The following is a 19,902-nucleotide window of genomic DNA, read 5'->3' as shown; positions in this document are numbered from 1 at the left end:
TGGTAGGCATGGGGAGTGAGGGCCTTCAGAGCACCTTATGTCCAAACTTAATTGTAACAGTCAGGGTCCAGCTTCAAGGGATCAATCACGCACAGGTCTCTGGGACACTGCCAGAGTCTTCAGAAGGAGTACGATGGAAGAAATGTCTTTTCTGTGGTCATATTCACCTGGCTGGTCTCTGGTCTAACCAAGATATTTGAATTCACAGCCCTATGCATTAGTTAAGCAAAAAATCTGGTTTGTGATACCCAAAGAGTTTAAAGTCCCCTTCAAAACGTGCATACAGACGCCGGATGTCTCGTTTGCTGATGCCCAGAAAGTAGTGTTCCACCTTGGTTTTATTATACACAGTAATGCCAGGAGGGATGGTTGGGTAGGACACCAGATGGTCTATGCCAGCTTCTTTTAAGATGTATGGGGCATCATCCTCCAGGGTCTCGTGGTGGCCAATCACACTGTACTTTATTTCACAGGGTGCACACAGTTCTACGTATGTCACCCAGTGAATAATGTGGTCCCCAAACTGAAGGTCCAGCCATCTGTGGTTAGGATCACCCAAATAACGCACGAAATCTTCAAACTGGATGCCCCTGGTCTCTGTCCGGTTCCTTCTGTATTTCCTGATAATGCCAGGGGCAATCTCATGCCTGTACCAAGGTTCAAAGCGGGGATTATGAACAAACTTATCTTTAAATGCAGAAATCAGTCTTTCGAAGGGATCTCTTACGATAAAAAACTTGAAGTATGTTTTCAAGCTAAGGAAAAAAATAAAAAAAACAAGAGGTTAACCTGATGCTACTGGTGGTAGCAACTGTGAGGGTAGGGAGACTGAAGAACAGTAGGTGGAAGGGCAGCAGCAGAACCGAACCTTCACCCAGGCTGAGCCCTGGGGTAAGTACCTTGCAGGAGGCTCTTATTTAACCCACTCAGCCTCCCTTGCAAGCAGTCCTGTTATAATCATTGTACAGGTGAAGAAATGGGGGCTCAGAAATCTCAACTGCCCAAGGTCACAGTACTCCAAATCCTAGAGCGCCACTGTGAAGACATCTACTTAACTTCTGGTTTTGTTTTATTTGAATATGTTAAAACATCAGGAATATTTGAATTTTATTCCTGAGCAGAAAAGTGTAAGGGCAGGAACTCTGAATGAGTTAGGAAAAGCTTGAAGGCAGAGGAAGTTACTTTAAGGGTGTATTCTTAAAAATTCAAAATTGCCAAGAGGAGGAAATATAAGAGGGAAAAGGGGGTAAGAAAAATGAGAGAGGCCTGAGGCTCTAGCGGGCAGGGAAGGCAGCCAGGGTGAGCTACCAATTGTGGCATAATGGTGCCCATGTGAAGGGCTGGGAGCTGCAATGATGACAAAACAAGACAGTTTTGTGCCCTCCTTGCCAGGAACTATACTCAATGCTCCACATGTGTCTTCGCTCTTCCACTCTCACAAGAGTCCATGAACTAAGTGCTTAGGGAGATAACTGGCCAGGCTTTACCCAGGAGAATCTCTGAGCTGGCATTGAACAGCTCCATTCCAAAGGTTTGCACAAGCTGGGAAGACTGGATAATCAGGGCCAGAGGAATGAAAAGCGAAAAGCGGAAAGCAAGGCAGGCCCAAGTTCAGTTGGCACCTTGACATTTATCTGCAGCTTATACGTTCTGGTTCCTTTTAAACTTCACTTTGCAGGGCCACTTCATAGTTAACAAAGAGAGCCTCTCCCTTTATAAACTAAGTAATTTTGAAAATGCCAATGTCCATTCTTATTATGATCAGCGAGGTCTGTTTCTCTGAGTGTGTGGTCCTAGCCACACCACCATCCCCCGGGGGCAGCTACTGTAGGAGTTGGCTTACTACCTTTAGAAAAAATGAAAACTTGAGTGGGGTTTTACCTGCAACCCAAACCCCTTCCTTATGAGAAAAAGGTCATATTTAGTAAGAAATCCATAAAACTTAGCATAATCAAGGCCAATTAAAACTGACTACTCATTTCTATTAAGAAAATCAGTGTAACCTTTATTTTAATGGACTATATGAGAACCCGAGTGGAGATGTTCTGAAGGTCTCAAGGATTTGTGAATCAGTGTAACCTTTATTTTAATGGACTATATGAGAACCCGAGTGGAGATGTTCTGAAGGTCTCAAGGATTTCTGAACGCTGGGCATGTGCTCAGTTGCCTCTCACAATGCAAACCAACAGCCCCAGGTAGTGCTTGGAGCAATTTGGGTTATACAGCAAGTACAGATCTGAGCCTTGGGTTTTATCGAAATGCCCCTTCCCTTTGAGGAACTTGCTCCTACCGCTTCTGAATTTCTGCATCACTGAAGGAAGAGAGCCGGGGGAGGCCATTCTTCTCATGGTCGTGAACCACATTTTCAGGGATCTCTTCAATGGAAGGAAATGCTCCTGGGAAGTAAACAGGGGAGAAGGCTATGTCGACTACCCTTTCAGCGCTACCCTGAAAAAAATGATGCTCTGTCTCTTAACTCAGGGCCCATGTTCCTCACAAACGATCTGCAAAAGCCAAGTTTGTGTCTTTGAATTCTAACTGCTCCTGCTGGCAGGGTGAGAGAGTGAAGAAAAGTTTTTGATAATCAGTAAGCCAATTAAAGGAAACAGATGAGTTGGGGGGCAAGGGGACAAGGGATATCTACATCTGGCTATGCACCTAAACTGTGTTAAATTTGACATTTAAAAAAGATCACTGCATGTAAATAGAATGCCTAAAACCAGCAATACTTATTCTACTCTGCAACTGGAGGAAATGCCAGAGAAGCAGAGCCACAAAGCTGATAATTTATGGCCACAGCATCATCTGGGGCCCCTATTCCTTGCAGACAAGGTTCTCAGGCACATCTCCAGACTTTTGGTGTTTCCCAGGCAACCTCCAGGCATTCTATACCGGCAAGAGGCAAAGATATTTGCTGCAAGGCAAATCTGGCTACTGTTGTGATCATGATGTGATATGTCTGCAGCAGGGGTCAGAGGAGGACAAATGTCTGACAGGGCAGGGCTGAATGGAACCTGGTTCTATCCTAGAGAGAGGGGACAAAGCAGGTTTTCTTTTTTCAACTTACACAAATAGAAATAAAGTATGACTATCAAGGAAAATGTTAGGCCACCCTCTGCAAAGCTTCACCTCCATCTCTGTGTTAATTCATCATGTTAAACTCAGACTGGTGAAGAAGAGTCTGCAGAGCCATCTAAACAGTGGTCAAACATTGTTATATTCATTCCTCTCCAAAATACTTTCAGCAGCAGTCCATGCCGTGCTGAGTGCTACGGAAACAAGCAAGATGGAGCATCTGCGCTCAAGGGCACGGCAGAAGAACCATCTCCTGGGTCTGCACCTGGACCTGCTCAGGTACCTGCCCCCATTCCAGGTGAGTCTAGACAACCAAAGTATCATCCCTTTTCTATTATATGGCCTCGCAAACCTGCTACTATTTTGATCTTGCCCTTGTACATGGGTTTTGATTTCCTTGAAATCTGATGCTTCGTACTATGTGGTAGATTTTTAAGACTTTTTGTACATTCCTTGTTTTAAGTTTGATTTGTAACCTTAATCTCCAATGCCACAAATCCAACATGCTGTCAGATTACTCAAGAAGCACATTATTTATGTACCAGAGGGTGAAGCAAGTGTCTCCCTGAACCAAACATTAGAACCAAATAAATGACAGCAAACTGACTACTAGCTTCGAGAGATCAGCACTGGGCTGCAGGACAGAGGTCCCCAGTATCACTCCAGGGCTCTCAGATGTGATTCCTGAATCAGGAGTCACACAGCAGTCAACTGACACTATGTTCCTTTTGAAGCTGAATTTAACAGAGACAGCCCATAGAAGTGTCCCTTCCTTTAGCTCCCTCTGCTGTCCTCCTCTGCCTCCCCTTCCCAGGCCACAGTGACCTTGCCTGGGCAAACCCTGGTGACCACGGACATGGACACTTGTAGGGCTCTGCACGCACCATTTAACACGATCAGCACTTTCTTCCATTGGGTGTTACCCACTTTGGGAGTCTGGCAGAAAAGAATCTTGTGCTTGTCACAGACAAATATTCGGTCTAGGACAAACTTGGAGATTGCTGTGTGTGACAGATTCTTAAGGGCTTCATCCCTGCAGACATTTCTGATGAGTTCTAGGCGTTCCATGTAGACCAGAGGTTGGACAAGCCGGCTGTCTGAAAGCATCTTCCCAGTTGGCTGCAAGTAATAAGGTGAACAGACACAAGGGCTTCATTAGAAAGCAAGAGTCTTGGGGGAGGTGTTGCTTCCTAATCTTGAATTATGAGCTAATAAGCAGAAAGAAGAATCGTGAAGATGCCCTCACAGAAACAACAGGACTGTATAGGAGTGCTTTGCAGTTAAGGGGCTGGGAGTCAGACTGCATGGATATGCTGACCCACTGTTCGTAGATAACTAAGCCTCTGTCTCGCCATCCTCAGCTTGGAAAAACTAAGGAGATAGTGGGCTGTTTATTACTTTGCTGATGGCATTAAGGCCCTTAATTTGCTAGAAAATTTTCATTCAGGGATATTAGTGAAAGCAGGCCAGTTTCTGCCTCCTTCCTTTGTCCAAACTTCTCCCTCCACATAACTCCAACCCTAGGGACCAGGTGTCTACACACATGTTGACTGTTTTGAAAATACTCTGATAAACTGGTGCATTTATTAATTTTTTAAAAATGCCCTATGTCATTCATATGGGTTTTGAAAATACAAAACCATCACTCCATGTCCTCAATTGAAAGCACACAACTAGCTTTCTCTATATGAGTTTAAGGAGAGGGGAAGGGTTTTGTTGGGTATTTATGTCAGTAAATAGCCACTGTGAGCCAGTGCTGAAGTTCATCTGCCCAAGGAGTCATCAAATCTGGTGAGAAAACCCCTATGAACTGTGGGGTGAAGGCTCTGATGCCAGAAACTCCTGCCTGCCAGGAAAGGGTGCTGAGAAGCCAGCAGATACAGATGAGCCAGAAGCCCTCATCAGCCCAACTGTGAGGTCTGTGCTTAGAGTGCACAAGGGAATAGGTGCTGCAACTTTTACTCTGTGACTTTTCAATCTTTGAAGTCTGGTATTTTTTGGGGGGTCATCTCTGAATTATCTGGAATAGGTCTTTGAACAGTTTTCCCACTCAAAAAACAGTGCCCGTGAGGTATATTCTAGTCCACAAGCTGCTAAAGCAGTCCCTCTGTTGCCTCATACATTACAACTCCACCTACAAAATTCTTGAACTTAGGCTGCACTGTGCTCTGGCATTGAATACTATAGAGAAGTCTATGGCTGCCTCCCGTCATGATCATTTCCTTATAAAGGACCCACTTTTAATACCTGTTTGTAAGATTTTGTTGGTCCATGATTCTAGCACATGAAGAATTTTGCCAGGATTTGTCACTGTGGTTTTCTGATTTTGCCTGGGATACAGAGTCCTTTCTGCCTATACCCTTGGTTCAGGAAATGTTCTTTCCTTAGGAAAGTTGGGTGGGGTGGAGCTCATGTAAGATAAAGTCATTTTAAGTTAGGGGGCCTATGTTAGCAGGAGTTTCTGTCCTTGGAGCCTTCACCCCACAATTCATGAGGTTTTCACATCTGGTCTAAAGGCTCCTCTGAGGAGAATGCTCCAGTATTTGCTTCTAATTTGTGATACAAGTGATATGACTACCAATTAAAATCCTCCCTCCTTCCTTAAACTATATTTAAAAAAAACATAAACATGTTTATCATAGAAGAAAGAGAGTCATGTATCATATATATATGTTATACTTAATGAATGCTTTTTGAAAAAGAAATATATGTTGATTGAGGAGAGTTATGGATTATAATGGAACATAGTTGATATTTTCCTTTTACTTTGGGGTATTCTTTAAAATATGCATGAGTATGTATACTTCTTAAATAAAAAAAAAAAAAAAAAAACAAACTTGATTTGAAAATATTGGCTGGTGGGGCACCTAGAAAGACTTGAGGGAAGTTCTAGGCCTCTGTGGATGATTGCTTCCCACATTTGGGTATTTTTTTATATCCAAAGATGGCTTGGGAAAGAGAGCTCAATTTTTTTTTTCTCTCTTTCTTTAACATAATCCACTAATTAAAAGCCACAATGCCCTACCAGAATTCATCTGTATTTCCTCCCAGGGCTGCCCTGTCCCTTTCTTTTAGGTCCTCTCTTCTTTCCTTTCTCCTCTTTTCAACAGTGTGACAACCACTATTTCCAGTCACTTCACATATGGGACTCAGCGAGTGAGAGGGAATCTCAAGGGTGTGTGCCTCATCTTGCTGGGGAATAATTAGGAATTCATGTACAAAAGCTACTTGAGGAGAAACTTGAGAGTCCACATGTCTGGGAAAGTGAGCATGGGTGAAAAACAGCAGCTCTGGGCTCTGCCAATAACTACCACAAGATTTTGGATGATTAGCCTTTTTCTTACACTCAGTTCTCTCATCCATGCTACTCTGAGGTTGAATTAGCTACTCTCTTATGCAAGATCCCTTCTAATTTTCTAAAGTACTCTGATTCTGGGTCAGAAATTGTTCCCACTCCTATGTTTACTCCTGTCTACCTGCCCCCCTGCCTCCACTCCCCAGACTTCTCAACTGATCAGGAATTCAACCCCATCAACATTTACAGAGCACCATGATGTACACAGCAGTGTGAGGAACATGAAAATAGAGGAACCTGTGCCTCCTCAAAGAGAAGCTAAAATCATGAGCAGAAATGATTAAGATACAATAAAAGCAGCAATTACAAGGTGGAACATGATGATAAATGGAAAGCAGCTTGATGTGAGTGAGGAGCTGGGGGAGGCTATTTCCCAGGTGATGGAGGACCCATAGGCTGAGTGGTTAACAGGTAAGAGGTAGACACTACAAGAAAAATGGGAAGAGGCAGCCCTGCTCCTGTACTGACTAGCTCAGAGGGACAGTACCCTTTGCCTTGCAGTGCCCACCTTCAATTCCTCAGGAAATTGTTTCTCCCTGGCCATCTTTCCTGTGTCTGGTATGGCCGTCAGGAACAGAAACTCCTGTTTGGCGCTGTATGCTAGGAGAGAGAGAGAGATGTCTTAAAATGTCTTCTCATGGGGAAGCAGACACACAGATCACTGCAAAAGAATAGAGTTCTAGAAAAAGACCTGCACAAATATGCCCAACTGACGTTTGACAAATGTGCAAAAACCAATTTGGTGAAGGAGCATCTTTATAATAAATGATGCTTGAGCAACTGAACAAAAAATTAACTTTTGCCTAAACTTCACATTTTATTCAAAACAAACTCAAAATGAATCAACACTTAAATGTATAACTATAAAATTGCAAAATTTGGTAGACTAAATCTGATCTGATTCTCACCAAAATAAGAACTTGAAGTCTGCCAAGATTTAGACAAATTACAGACTGGGAGAAAATATCTGCAAACCAGATATCTGACAAAGAAGTCTTGTCTAGAATATGTAAAGAACTGTCAAAATTCAACAGTTAAAAAAAATCCAGTTAGGAAATTAGCAAGACAAAAACAGACATTTCACCGAAGGTGATACACAAATACAAAAGGGTATTCAACATACTTAGCCATCAGGCAAATACAAATTAAAAACACAATGAGATAGCACTAAATACCTATCAAAATGACTAAAAAAAAAACAGTGAAAACTCCAAATGTCAGAGAGAATACAAAGAAACTGCAAACAGTGCTGGTGATAATGTGAAATGGCATAGCCACTCTGGAAAAGCTTGGTAGTTTCTTAAAAAATAAGAACACAACTGCTATACAACCCAGAAATTGCATTCCTTGGCATTTATCTCACAGAAATGAAATTTATATTCACAAAAAAAAACTCTATACATAAAGGTTTGTAGCCACTTCACTTGTAAAAGCCCCAAACTGTAAACAACTCAGATGTCTAAGCTGGCACAGTAACCGGTTAAGCAAACCAGTGACTGGTTTATTTCAACAGGTGATTGGTTAAACAGCAACACGATGGAGTACTACTCAGCAATAAAAAAGGAAAAATCTACTGATACATACAGTAAGCTGGGTAAATCTCCAGGGAATTACACTGGAGGTGAAAAAAATGCCAAAAGGTTACATACTGTATATAATATTCTTGAAATGACAAAATTATGGGGAAGAGATTAAATTAGTGGTTGCTCTGGGGGCAGGGTTGGGAATGAGGAGGTAGGAGTGGCTAGAAAAGAGCACCATGAGGGATGCTTATGGTGATAGATATGCCTCTTTACTGTCATCTCTGTTAAAATGCTGGCTGTGGTTCTGTTCTGTAGTTTTGCAAGATATTACTAGGGAAAGTGAGTATAGGGCATATAGAGCTCTGTGTTATTTCCTCCCACTGCATGTAACTCCAATGAGCTTGAAATAAAATAAACTTTAAAAACAACAACAGGGCCTCCCCGGTGGCGCAGCGGTTGAGAGCTGGGTTGCGAAGCTGCCCGCAGCCTCTGCAGCGCCGGTTCTATCCCCGGCTGTTCCCCGGCCACCGGAGGAGGGTCCCACATGGCGCGCAGACCTCTCCTGCCGCCCGCTGCTCCCCTCAGCAGTGTACTTCGGTCCTTCTGCCTGCTCTGCTCCCCGCTCTGGCTCTGGTGAATTCTCTCACCCTCCCGCGCTTCTGACTGTATCCAGTGCATGTATCCAGTGCATGTATAAACAAACAAACAAGTAAATAAATAAATAAAACATGCCTCTATAAAAAAAAAGATTAAAAAACAACAAACTAGCAGTCAAAGAAAGCAGATTAGTGAAAATGTTCTAAAATTGATGGTATCGACTCATGTACAACTTTGTATACTGAGTCACTGAATTGTAGTCTTTAAATGGATAAACCTGTTTAAAAATTCTACAAAAAAATTAGTAAAGTTAGTGCTTACACAAATTAGTTCAAAAATTCATGGAAATTGAGATAAGCCAGAGAAGAATTTACAACAAACTGATTTCTAACAAACCTTCGGAGTAGAATTTGAAGTTAATCTTCAGATAGCTACAAAGAAACATTTTCAAAATTTTGCAAACACTAGTACATATTAAGAAAAAGGAGTTATAAATTAAAAGCATAAAAACCAGTTCTATAGAGGCATATTTCACTTTTTAAAAATTAAAATCTCTTGGGCCATTAGCACCAGCACTTTGCACACCACTCTCTGCCCCCATTGGGGCAGTGTTTAACACTCCCAATCCCCGAGCCAGTGCTTCTGCCAGCAAACACCTGTAGCCCCATGTTCTCCCTGCGTACCATTTTCCTTCCCTGCACAAGGGTGATACAAATGTCTTATATGTGCTCTTAGACCTTTGATACATTTGATTGCAATACAAGCTCTTCCACATACCACTATAAATCCTACTAAAATATTTTTCTCCTTTTCCTCTCTCAGTTTGAGTCAAAGAACAATCCTAACCGAAGCTGTGTGCGGGGGCTGTTCTGTACCTGCAATAAGCACAAAGAGCACAGAGTATAAAAATAGATAAAAGCATCATGCATCAGCCCCCAAAGTTCCTGAATGCACTGAGGGTTCTGAGTGACCAATGTCTACACATCTTCCTCTTTTACAACCTTGTCCTCTGAGTACTGCAAATAAAAAAATAACATTCCACACCCGTCTGGCCACTGAGTGTTCCTATGACATGTCCGATGATTAGCATTGCAGCGCTTAGCTCTGCCACAGGCTGCATGGTTTCACAGAAACCTAAGTATCTTAACAACATTTTAGAGAGAAAAATGTATCCTAATTTCTAAACATTGATTTATGGATAAATTTTTGAAAAGCAACCCATTTCACATACTTGGAAGTATATAAAAAGACTATGGTACTGTAGGGCATCTCCTCTTTCAGTGCCCACATTCCAGTCAGTTACCTGCTAATTTTAAAAATTTTTATTATTTACTCTCCAACTCCCCTCAATCCTGATTCAACTGATAAGTATAATTTACATTTGGGTTTGTTTTTCTGTTGGCTTGCTGACAATCATTTATTTTCAGCAGATGCTGTTATCCCCACTATGATTAAAGAATAGGTTCTCACCCTAGCCTTTGGGGGAAGAGTCTACCTTCATAACCAAGCATTCTGGTCCTCTAGCATGGCCAGGTGTCTTCATAAGGTACTAGCTCACTTTCACAACAGGCATCATTGTATGTATAATGTTTCACAAAATGTCTTCAATTTGTCACGTGATGTTCTACCATGCTTTTCTAGAAGTGATCATATCTACTGCTCCCATCCCTGACCACACTGTGAATCTAGTAATCCAGAGTCACCAACTCACTGCACACACTTCACTGCTCCTAACACATGCTGGGCGGAAGGTGTGCAAAGACACTCATGTCACCACTGTCTTCAAACAGCTTACAACTAAGTGGAAGGGCCGAGTCAAGGCAAAAGACTGGAACAGAAGCCAGAACAAACTGTCTACACACACACACCAGGTTCACAAAGATGCCATTTTTTAATCCTGAACCTCAATATATAATGCCACCAGATTCTCACCACTGAATTCTCACCACTGAATAATTCTCACCACTATTATTTCTCTATAATAAAGTCTAGTTATAATACTTGGCCAATCTGACAATGAAATTTGTTAACCAAGGAAGATTCATTGCCACAAATATCACTGTGGTTCCACTGCTGAACTGAAAGACCATGTACAATTTTTTCTTAAACATTGATTTTAAACAGCAGTTCAAGACAGATCTGCTTTTCCTCTCAGCTTAAGTGGAATACCCTTGTGTTGTCAGTTATTCCCTCGTGATGATACTTTATGGTGGCTTTTGGTTCAAAAACAAAAACACTATGAACACAAATAAAATAAACTCCAACATGTAAGAAAACCCTTACAGACATATATTTACAACCTCTTTCAGGTTCTGAGATCTACTAGAGGATTTTAACTGCTTCCCCAGACAAAAGAGCACTTAAGGCTAAAAGACTCTACCTACTAAACCACAGCACCCCTGGGTGAGGGTAGGGAGCAGCTGCATAAACGCCCTTGACTATGGTCCTTTCTAAGGGCCCCCAGAGGCTGAGTGTTTAACTTCTCCTGGTGCTTGATCCCTGCTTAGTCATCCAGACCTGGAAGACTTCCTGTGTGTGAGTTTGCCGCCTTCGTTCAGAATTCAGCCAATGGACATCCATCTTTATGTCCAGGTACTAAGGTTAGTACTAAGGTTAGTACTAAGTACTAACCAGGTACTAAGAACAATTAGATAAGAGCCTACATGGTCAAGACAGCTGTGCTAAGTTGTAGGCCTGACAACAAAGGGATCACCACACATGGCAGAGCTGACACTGCTCTCACAGGAGACGGGACATGTGTAATGGGCTCTACATATCTGGCTCCATCAGATATGTCCAGGCCACTGCATTCCCATTTACTGACTACAGGAACCACACAGTCACATAGACCATCAAAGGGCAGAGGAATTACCAATTGTCTGCAGGGCTGCAGCTATTAGGTGAGCGGCGCCGAGGACTTTATTCCTGGTTTAAAATCCTAAAGACTTTCATCCTTCTTTACAGGTTTTACCTTTTATCCCGCTAATTTTTTTGCTCTCCTTCACAAAACCCTCTCAAGTTTTCACACTTTTCTGAGAACATTCAGTACAAAACTTGCCACATCATAGCAAATGACACCCCGTTTATCAGATCCCATTAAGGAATGAGGTAGTCTTTAGAATCTATTCTGCAGCAAATATTAAAGCTCAATGGCACATAACTTACTCAACTGTTTTTGACAAATGTCTCAAAATAGATTATACATACTTCTACTTTTTTAAGCAAAATAATCCACAAACAATTTAACTTCAGAACCTGCCTTTTAGGTTCTTCCAATCTTCAACTGCTTTTCTTACCAGGAAATGACACTTCAGAGAATTAAGAGTAAAACATGAGACTCTTAGTAACAAGATGTCATAATCTTGGTGGCTTTGTCACTCTCTTGTCTATATTCACAGTTCTCCCATGGGCCCCAAACCTCAAGATTAACTACATGTGGTCTGTAGTGGGGTCCAAGCAGCAGAAGGTTTACAAAGGCCCCCAGATGAGTTTCAAGTGCCAAGGGGTAAGAGAACCAGTGCTCTGACTCTTTATGCAAGGTCTCCAATATAGTACATATAACTGGAGAAATGGCCAGACTGTGGAGCTGAGATCACTGTCTCAAATTCCAACAACCCTCCTTGCTATTCTGACAGAGGTTCTAGTCCTGGGGTGAGCCCTGACTTTCTGGGCTTATCCATGATGTTCTGTGATGCTCCTGACCACTTCACATACCTGCAGGTGTTAACACCTCCTTCCCAAGGCTGTGAAAACTACTCAGTTCTCATGAGGACTCCTGCAAGGGGAGGGTGGAACTTGGGATGACAGCCTGTCAGGGCCCCAAACACCTGAGGGCCTGATGGATGTGACTGTGGAATGGAGAACCACTCCCTGGGGCTTATTTTAGGGGATCCGACTTTTGCCTGCAGCTCTGCCTTCCAATCTTGTTCCTCTACAGATGGGGCAGGCAATAGGGAAGAAGGGAGCAGGAGGTGTGGGGCATCGGGTAAATCTCAACAAAGTTGGGGAAACAGCTGGGAACTCTGGGGGTAGGGGAGGACGGAGCAGCACCTGTAGCCCACAGATTACAGGCTGTGTAGACTCCAAAAGAAAATGGAGGAAAACTGCTGGTATGGCTATTTCTCTAATTTCCCTATCCTAAGGGCTGCCATTGCAGGAGGATGTGTACAAAGCATGGTGCAGAAGGGCCTCCCCTGGTGGCGCAGTGGTTAAGCGCTGGGCTGCGAAGCTGCCTGCAGCTTCTGCAGTGCAGGTTTGATCCCTGGCCACCGGTGAGGGTCCCACATGGCACGCAGACCTCTCCTGCCGCCCACTGCTCCCCTAAACAGTGTACTTCGTCAGTCTGTCTGCTTTGCTCTCCCCTCTGGTTCTGGTGAATTCTCTCACCCTCCCGCACTTCTGACTGTACCCAGTGCTTTTATAAATAAATAAATAAATCTTTACAAAAAATAAAAATAAAAAAACTTAAAAAAAAACAAAAACAACAAAGCATGGTGCAGAACAAGATGCTGTATATACCCACTTTCACAAGCACCTTCCCAATCTAGAGCTACTCCCCAGCCTTTCAGTATCTTCCATGTGCCTTGTCTCACTTTGCCACTGAAAGGGATCACCTCAGGTTTCAAGATGACCCTCACCATACCTCCTTACATGTACCCAATGATTCACAACTCATAGAGCTGTGTACTCAGGCTAATCTTGGAACTGTCAACATAGAAAACATACCATTTTGTAAAGAAAACACTAAGGCCTGGGTAAGCAAAGAACAAGGGCAGGACCTGGAACAAGCTGTTCTGAGACAGGGTTTGTGCTCTTTATATGACCTCACCTGAACACCTATGCCAAGTCAAGGTGAGTTAAAAAATCCTCAACTTGATGTATATGTATTTAACTCACCTTCTTTATGGTGACTGTGGCCACCAGGGCACAACACCATCTGGCAGGCTAGCCTGCTCATCCATCATGGCTGCACCTCACACCACCACCAAGCAGGATGAACTCCTAAGCCTGCGCCCCAGCAAAGCACTGACACTGGTGTTGCTGGGAGGAGGCCCACCCAAGGAGCCCATAAAGCATGTCCCACTCATCCCCAGGAGAGGTGCTAAGGAACACCTATCCATCCCTTCCAACTCCCCTCTCACACCACCATAACATAAAGGATTTGGATGTCATGATCTCCAAGGACACTTTTGGCATTAAAGTCCTTTGCTTCTGTGACAGAGGTCATCTATCTGTGCATGCACTCATGAACAATGTCACAGCAAGGTCTGGATTAGCCAAACTCCATTCCAGGCGGAAGCATACCTACCATCAGGGTCTTTAAAGGTCAATGTGATGAATTTGCTAGCCACCATGAACATGAAGATCACCCAAAAGCATGCGGCCAACAGAAGCCACTGGTGGTGCATGTTGTCAAATGTCAGCCATTCAGTGATTCTTCCTGGAAAACACAAGCAAAATGCCCCTGGTGCTTACAAATAAATCGATTCAACAAAAGGTGATTTTAAAAAACAAAACAGATTATTTCAGTGAATAGCATCAATAATAATATTTTTGAATTTTCTGATATGATGGGTATTTTACTTAGTATTTAACATAATTTTACTTTAAATTAATAATATTAACTTTCAGATTTGGTAACTAAATCAAATGTAAGATACCTGAATGGTAAGGGATCGTTTCTATTTGTTTTTGGAATCCTGGTAAGATTTTTTTCAGGTTTGCCCTGTGGGTGCTTTCTGGCTCAGGCTAAAGCAAAATGTGTTGTTGGTCTCCAGCAACAGCCTGGAGTCTGGAAGTGGGTGGGCAGAAGGAGGTGCCAAGGGCTAGGCCTTTCCTGCAATTAATTTGCAGAGGGCAGAAGGTATACTGAAGCAATTATGAATAGGCTGTGTTTAAAGTCCTGACTTGGTGGCGTACGCAGTTAAGCGCAGCACTGTGAAGTTGTTCACAGCCTCTACAGTGAGGGTTCGATCCCGGCTGGCCTGGGAGATACCCACATGGCACGGCAGACCTCTCCTGTCTCGCCTACTGCTCCCTTCAGCAGTGTATTTCAGTCAGTTGGCCTGTTCTATTCCCCGCTCTGTCTCTGGTGAATCCTCTCACCCTCCAGCACATCTGGCCTATACACCAGTTCTTGTATAAATAAATAATAAAAAAATCCACTCTAACTTAAAAAATAAATAAAGTCCTGACTTGCTGACAACCTGTAGCCACAACTAGAGATTTTAAAACAGAATGGAAATAAATGCCAGAGCCTCTTCATCTCCATTCACTTGCCTGCAAGGGCCTGTGTAGAACCTTGGGGGTGGGGGGTTTTCATACTATCACCTCCCAGGAGTGATGCAGGGCAGGTCAGTCCTCAGCACAGCGCACAAGTCACACTCTGCTGCAGGGGACACACAACCGGAAAGTAGCAGTCAGTTCTTGACAAGAGAAACAAAAAAAGGGTGTTTTATTTTACCTTTAACACAGTGTTCCTTCAAGTCAAAGCAAAAGTTAAAGAGATGGGGAGGAGCTGGGCTGGTTTCAATCATCTGACGGAGGCCATCCAACCCGGTGGCAAAACACTGGTTCTTTCAAAACAGTGTTAGTGACAAATGATTCCAGAGAGCTTCTGTGCACTAGGTGGACAGAGCTCAGCCCTCACTAAGGACTTGGGTAATCAAGTCTCCTCCTAGTCTCAAATTTTACTGCTTATAATCTCACTGAACCCAGGCATGTGAAAGCTAGTTTCTCTCCACAAAACCCAGCAAGTGGGCATCTAGACTACACCTGAATATATCCTGTGATCAGGAGCTGATCATCTGTCATGCAGCCTATGACATATAAGGAGGGTCCTGAGTCAACCTCTATCATCCTCAGGTGCTCATTGGTTAGACCCAGTGTGTTTCCTGGGGTCTCCAAGTAGAGTTGCAAGATTAAACAAATAAAAATGTAGATAATTAAATGTCAGATAATTAATAATGTTTAACAGTAAGCATGTCCCAAATATAATATCAGATGTACTTATACTAAAAAATTATTTCTTGTCTCTCTCAATTTCAAATGTAACTGGTTGTCTTGTATCGTATCTGGTAACGCTACACACCGAGGGGATGTCAATCCCTCTTTAACTGCTGAAGCCAGCAGGCCTATCTCAGTGGCATCTCCCTTTCTCCCCTCTGCCACCCCTTGTTTGAATTTTGAAACTATTTCCTTGCCAGCAGAGTCAAAGATGTAACTTGTCCACCTGGCCATCTCCCAGTCTCCAAGTCATTTCCATAGGTAGAGCAGGGAGTATTCTAATCAGGCACAAGCATGGTATAACATCATGCATTGATGTCTAGGTCTCTAAAAACCAGCAGAAGTACCAATAAAATCTAAAATCTGCTAGGTTGGGTCTTTATGAATTCTAAAAGTAGTGTGTCTAGCTGGCTGTAACATGCTTTTGCTTAGAGATTATATGCATTCTGAATCTAGTTATCTACCTAAAGGTGTGGTTACCAGTCCTGGCTGAACATCAGAATCACCTGGGGAGAGGCAAATCAGTAAAATTTGAGAGGAAAACCCAAAAACAAAACTGATGACTCAAAATACTTAACGAAAAAAAAAAAAAGAATCAGCTGGGGAGTTTTAAAAAACTATAATAATGTCCTGGTCCCCAAAAACATCCCAGCTAAGATTACACAAATCTCTGGAGCTGTATCCTGGGAATATTTTAAAAGCTCTGCATAGGATTCTAAATGAACAACCAGAACCAAGAACTACTGTACTAGGCCCCCAATCCCACACAAATTCCCTGGGAACCTTGTTAAAATGCAGATTCTAGGCAATCTAACATAATAGCCATTCTCCCACCTCCTTCCATTATAAGAAGGAAAATTAGTAGCAAGAGAACATCTCAACAACTAGAGTCCATTGATACTCTGAATTACATGCACGCTGAATAGAGAACTTAAGGTTTAATTAGAATCAAAGACCTTCCATCACTGTTCCCAGTTACTTTCTTTTCCAGCCCTCCCTGGAACTAGACTCTGTAGAATTAGGATTTGGTCTGATCTTAGAAAAACCATAACAATTTGCTACATTTTTTTTTCTAAAGAAGGAATTTCAAATTCCCTTGGCCCCAGCACCTCCAAGCCTCCCCTACTGTCTGCATTGTTGCCTTGATTACATAAGTTCTCCATGGACTTTTCTTGAGTCCAAAAATGACACCCTCAAGGCTCACGGTTTCTGTCTGCAAAGTCTGGGGTCTTAATATCACAGTCCTTATCCCAAGGCTCTGCCAGGAGCCACTGCTCTCTCTGCAGTCCAGTAACAAATGGCCTTTCAAAAGCCTGACATTTTCTGTAATTAATTCTTTGTTCAAGAGCGAGACAACACCCAAAGTGTCTCTTGTAGCTAATGGTAGCAAATCTGACTGTCCCCTGTGGTCATGATGTACACTCTAAGCAAAGCCCTTCATACCCCAGGGGTGGGAATATTCAACTTCAGAGGAAATCCATCTTTCCTATTTCCAGTCAGTAAATGGGATTTCCATGTGGTCAAGATGTCAGGATCTGAAACCAAGTCCTTTGGAAACCCACAAAGCAGGCTGGTGGTAAAAGAACATAAAACCTCCTGGGAAAAGCAAGAGCCTAACTGAACCTAGAAAAAAAAAACAAAAAAACATTTTTTTTCTCTCTAAGAGAAGAGCAAAAACAGTACACATTTTACATGTTTATAATTACCAATACTGATACTATTATATCTTTTGGCCAAATTCTCCCTCCCCTGCATTTTCAAAAAGCTTCTTGTAAATTCATTTCGCTCAGCTGCCAGTAAGTTCCTGTCAGGGACTCCCCCCACCTCCCCCACACACACTGCGTTTGAGTTGTCATGTAAAAGCATAAAGCCTATGTGAATGTGTGCTGAAGACTCTGACTCCAACCTTCCATGTTCAATGTTTACTATGCATATTTGCTTATTAAAAGTTCTGAAAAGTCCTGGGGTCAATAAGCCCACCTAACTCAGCTGTTTAAAACGGTTTTTTCCCCAAATGTCACTCATTCATTCAGCAATATATACCAAGTGCCTACTCTTACCCAGGAGTTGTTCTAAGACCTAGGGATGTGGCAAAACACACTCCCATGTACTTTGATCCAACAGAGGGAGACATGGCATAAATAGTCATGCACGTATAGATCACACCAGGCACTAACTGCCATGGCTGATGACAAAGAAGGGTGTGAGGATAAAGAGGGTGATATTGAGGAGACATGGACTAGAGTGAAGGAACAAATTATGCAACCACTAGGAGCTTGGTTTGGGTCCCAGAATCCCCAAAGCAGTAAGGAGGCCATTGTCCCTCATGCAGAGTGAACAAGAGAAGGAGTGGATCAAGTGGGGAGTCCCATCAATGACACTTTATGAAGGTGGAAACTCATGGATCCCCATCCCATCACACGTGCACCCTAGAAGAAGATCCTGTGTCCAGAGTTCAGTTTTTAAAACATTCTTTCAAAGTACACCCAGATACTAAACGGAAGGTCATGAAGTAAATATGGTAACGCACAAGGAACTAGTAACCCTGGGAGGATGACCAGGGGAAAGGGAAACGATAGCTAGCTGAGGACTGAAAAAAATGGGGACATCTTATCGCCAGCACTTTTATACCTTTTAATTTTGAGCAAAAATTCATTAACTAATCAATGACATTATTAAACTACAAATTAATAAAATACTGTGCATTTAGCATATATATAAAGTTCTATTACTTTCACTATAATTTTTAAATTCACAGTAAGGATTTCTCTCAATCTAAGTTCAAAAATTTCCTCTGCTTATTGTGCCATCGTCATCATTTGCCATCTTAGAATGACTGATTGTCCTTAGTTACCAAAACGAAATACATTCCTATCTCTATCTGGCCAAAGAACATAGCTGAGTTAAATAGGTTCTCAAGAGAATGAAAATGAACAGCAACCACCTGTATGTGCTCCCTGCCCCTAAGGCACTGCTTTTCACAGGTACTGAATTCACCTAATCCCCAGCCTGAGAGAATGTTGCCATTATTATATTTAAGAAAACATTCTACTTACATGTGTACATACTCCTACTTGAAAGTTTTAAGTTTCCTAAAATTTCCATATGAACAAGAAAGGAGTCAGTAAGAACACTAAATAACATGGATCTCAAATGACTTTCAAGTTAACATTCTCCTCCCTACGGTCTAAGGCCTATGATCCACCTTTCCTTGTAGTATTTGCCTCCCCTGAGGTTCTTGGTTCCTCTTGTTACTGAACTGAATAACTGAAAAAACAGTAAGTACCATTAGAAGTTGTAAGATCAACTTACTGCACATAATTTGGTTGATATGTGAACTAGTTAACCACTTGCCATAACTCAAGCTTATTTTGCACAACAGGTCTCTCATAGAGATGGGTCATATTTTGATTTCTTGGTAAATAAATAAGTATCCTAAATATACCAAAAAATTTAATTGTTTTAAAAGAATCTTCCCTTGAATAAGAATGAATTGTTTGTAGCAAAAATAATCAATCCTATTATACCTGTTTTACATGTTTGATAATGGGTGGAGGATACCTATATAAGATGATCAAATCGTCCAATGGAAGATGTTTTCTGGGTTTTGTATTTCTTCAAGCTTTAGCAATCTGACAAATTTTAGTAAAATGTCTTATCATGGTCACAGAAGTAAAGAGATTTCAGATTTAATAGAATTAGCTGGCAAAATAAACATTCAACTTAATGAATACATGATAGAGCCCAAGCTGCCTGTAACACAGTTTAGCTGTGTTTCCCTCTACTCTTAAGTTCTTTATATTAAAATTAAAAGCAGGGCCTCCCCTGGTGGCTCAGTGGTTGAGCGCTGGGCAGCACCAGTTCGATCCGCCGCCACGAGTGAGGGTCCCACAAAAAAAAAAAAAAAAAAATTAAAAGCAATTTCATGTTGCATAGGTGGAAAGATTAAGCATGCTGTACTCACATCCAGAATCTTCCAGATCTACATCAGAAGAAAATGGACTTTTTGGTTTCTGTAATCTGAAAGGTCCACATTCACCTTTCTCCCCATTTTTATTTCTGGTTTTCTACCATCTTTTCATTGTGCAGCCTCAAACATTTAAAAACTGAGCCGAAAATAACTGCAAATTATTCAAGATAATTCTTTCCTTCCTTTGTTCACTTTTATAGACACCCCAGTTTTCATTCCAGGAAGGCAAGAATTCCTATCAGGTATTTCTTTGAGAATCTATTATTCAGGGTTAAAAGCAAAGGTGGATTTGTACTTCCATCTTGAAATTCCAATTTTGATCCAAGGATTAAGCGTTTATTATAATGAGGGAAAAAGAAGACCATTTCTCTCTTTGT

General features: G+C 42.0%; 1 protein-coding gene across 1 annotated transcript; it reads right to left on the bottom strand.

Annotated features, from left to right (window-relative positions):
- Positions 1-217: 217 nt before the first annotated feature.
- Positions 218-13,994, bottom strand: CHST10 (carbohydrate sulfotransferase 10; the record flags this gene model as incomplete). Its single annotated transcript, XM_084235271.1, has 5 exons — positions 13,859-13,994; positions 6,939-7,030; positions 3,960-4,194; positions 2,291-2,396; positions 218-755 (listed from the first exon to the last, which is right to left on the bottom strand). The coding sequence occupies exons 1-5, from the start codon at positions 13,956-13,958 to the stop codon at positions 218-220; spliced, it is 1,071 nt and encodes a 356-aa protein (XP_084091397.1). The 5' UTR covers positions 13,959-13,994.
- Between the last annotated feature and the right edge of the window lie 5,908 nt (positions 13,995-19,902).

Source organism: Talpa europaea, assembly GCF_964194135.1.
Source record: "Talpa europaea genome assembly, chromosome: 6".
Taxonomy (NCBI): Eukaryota; Metazoa; Chordata; class Mammalia; order Eulipotyphla; family Talpidae; genus Talpa; species Talpa europaea.
Note: the sequence above shows the minus strand (reverse complement) of the source record. Positions and strands in the feature narration are given on the sequence as shown.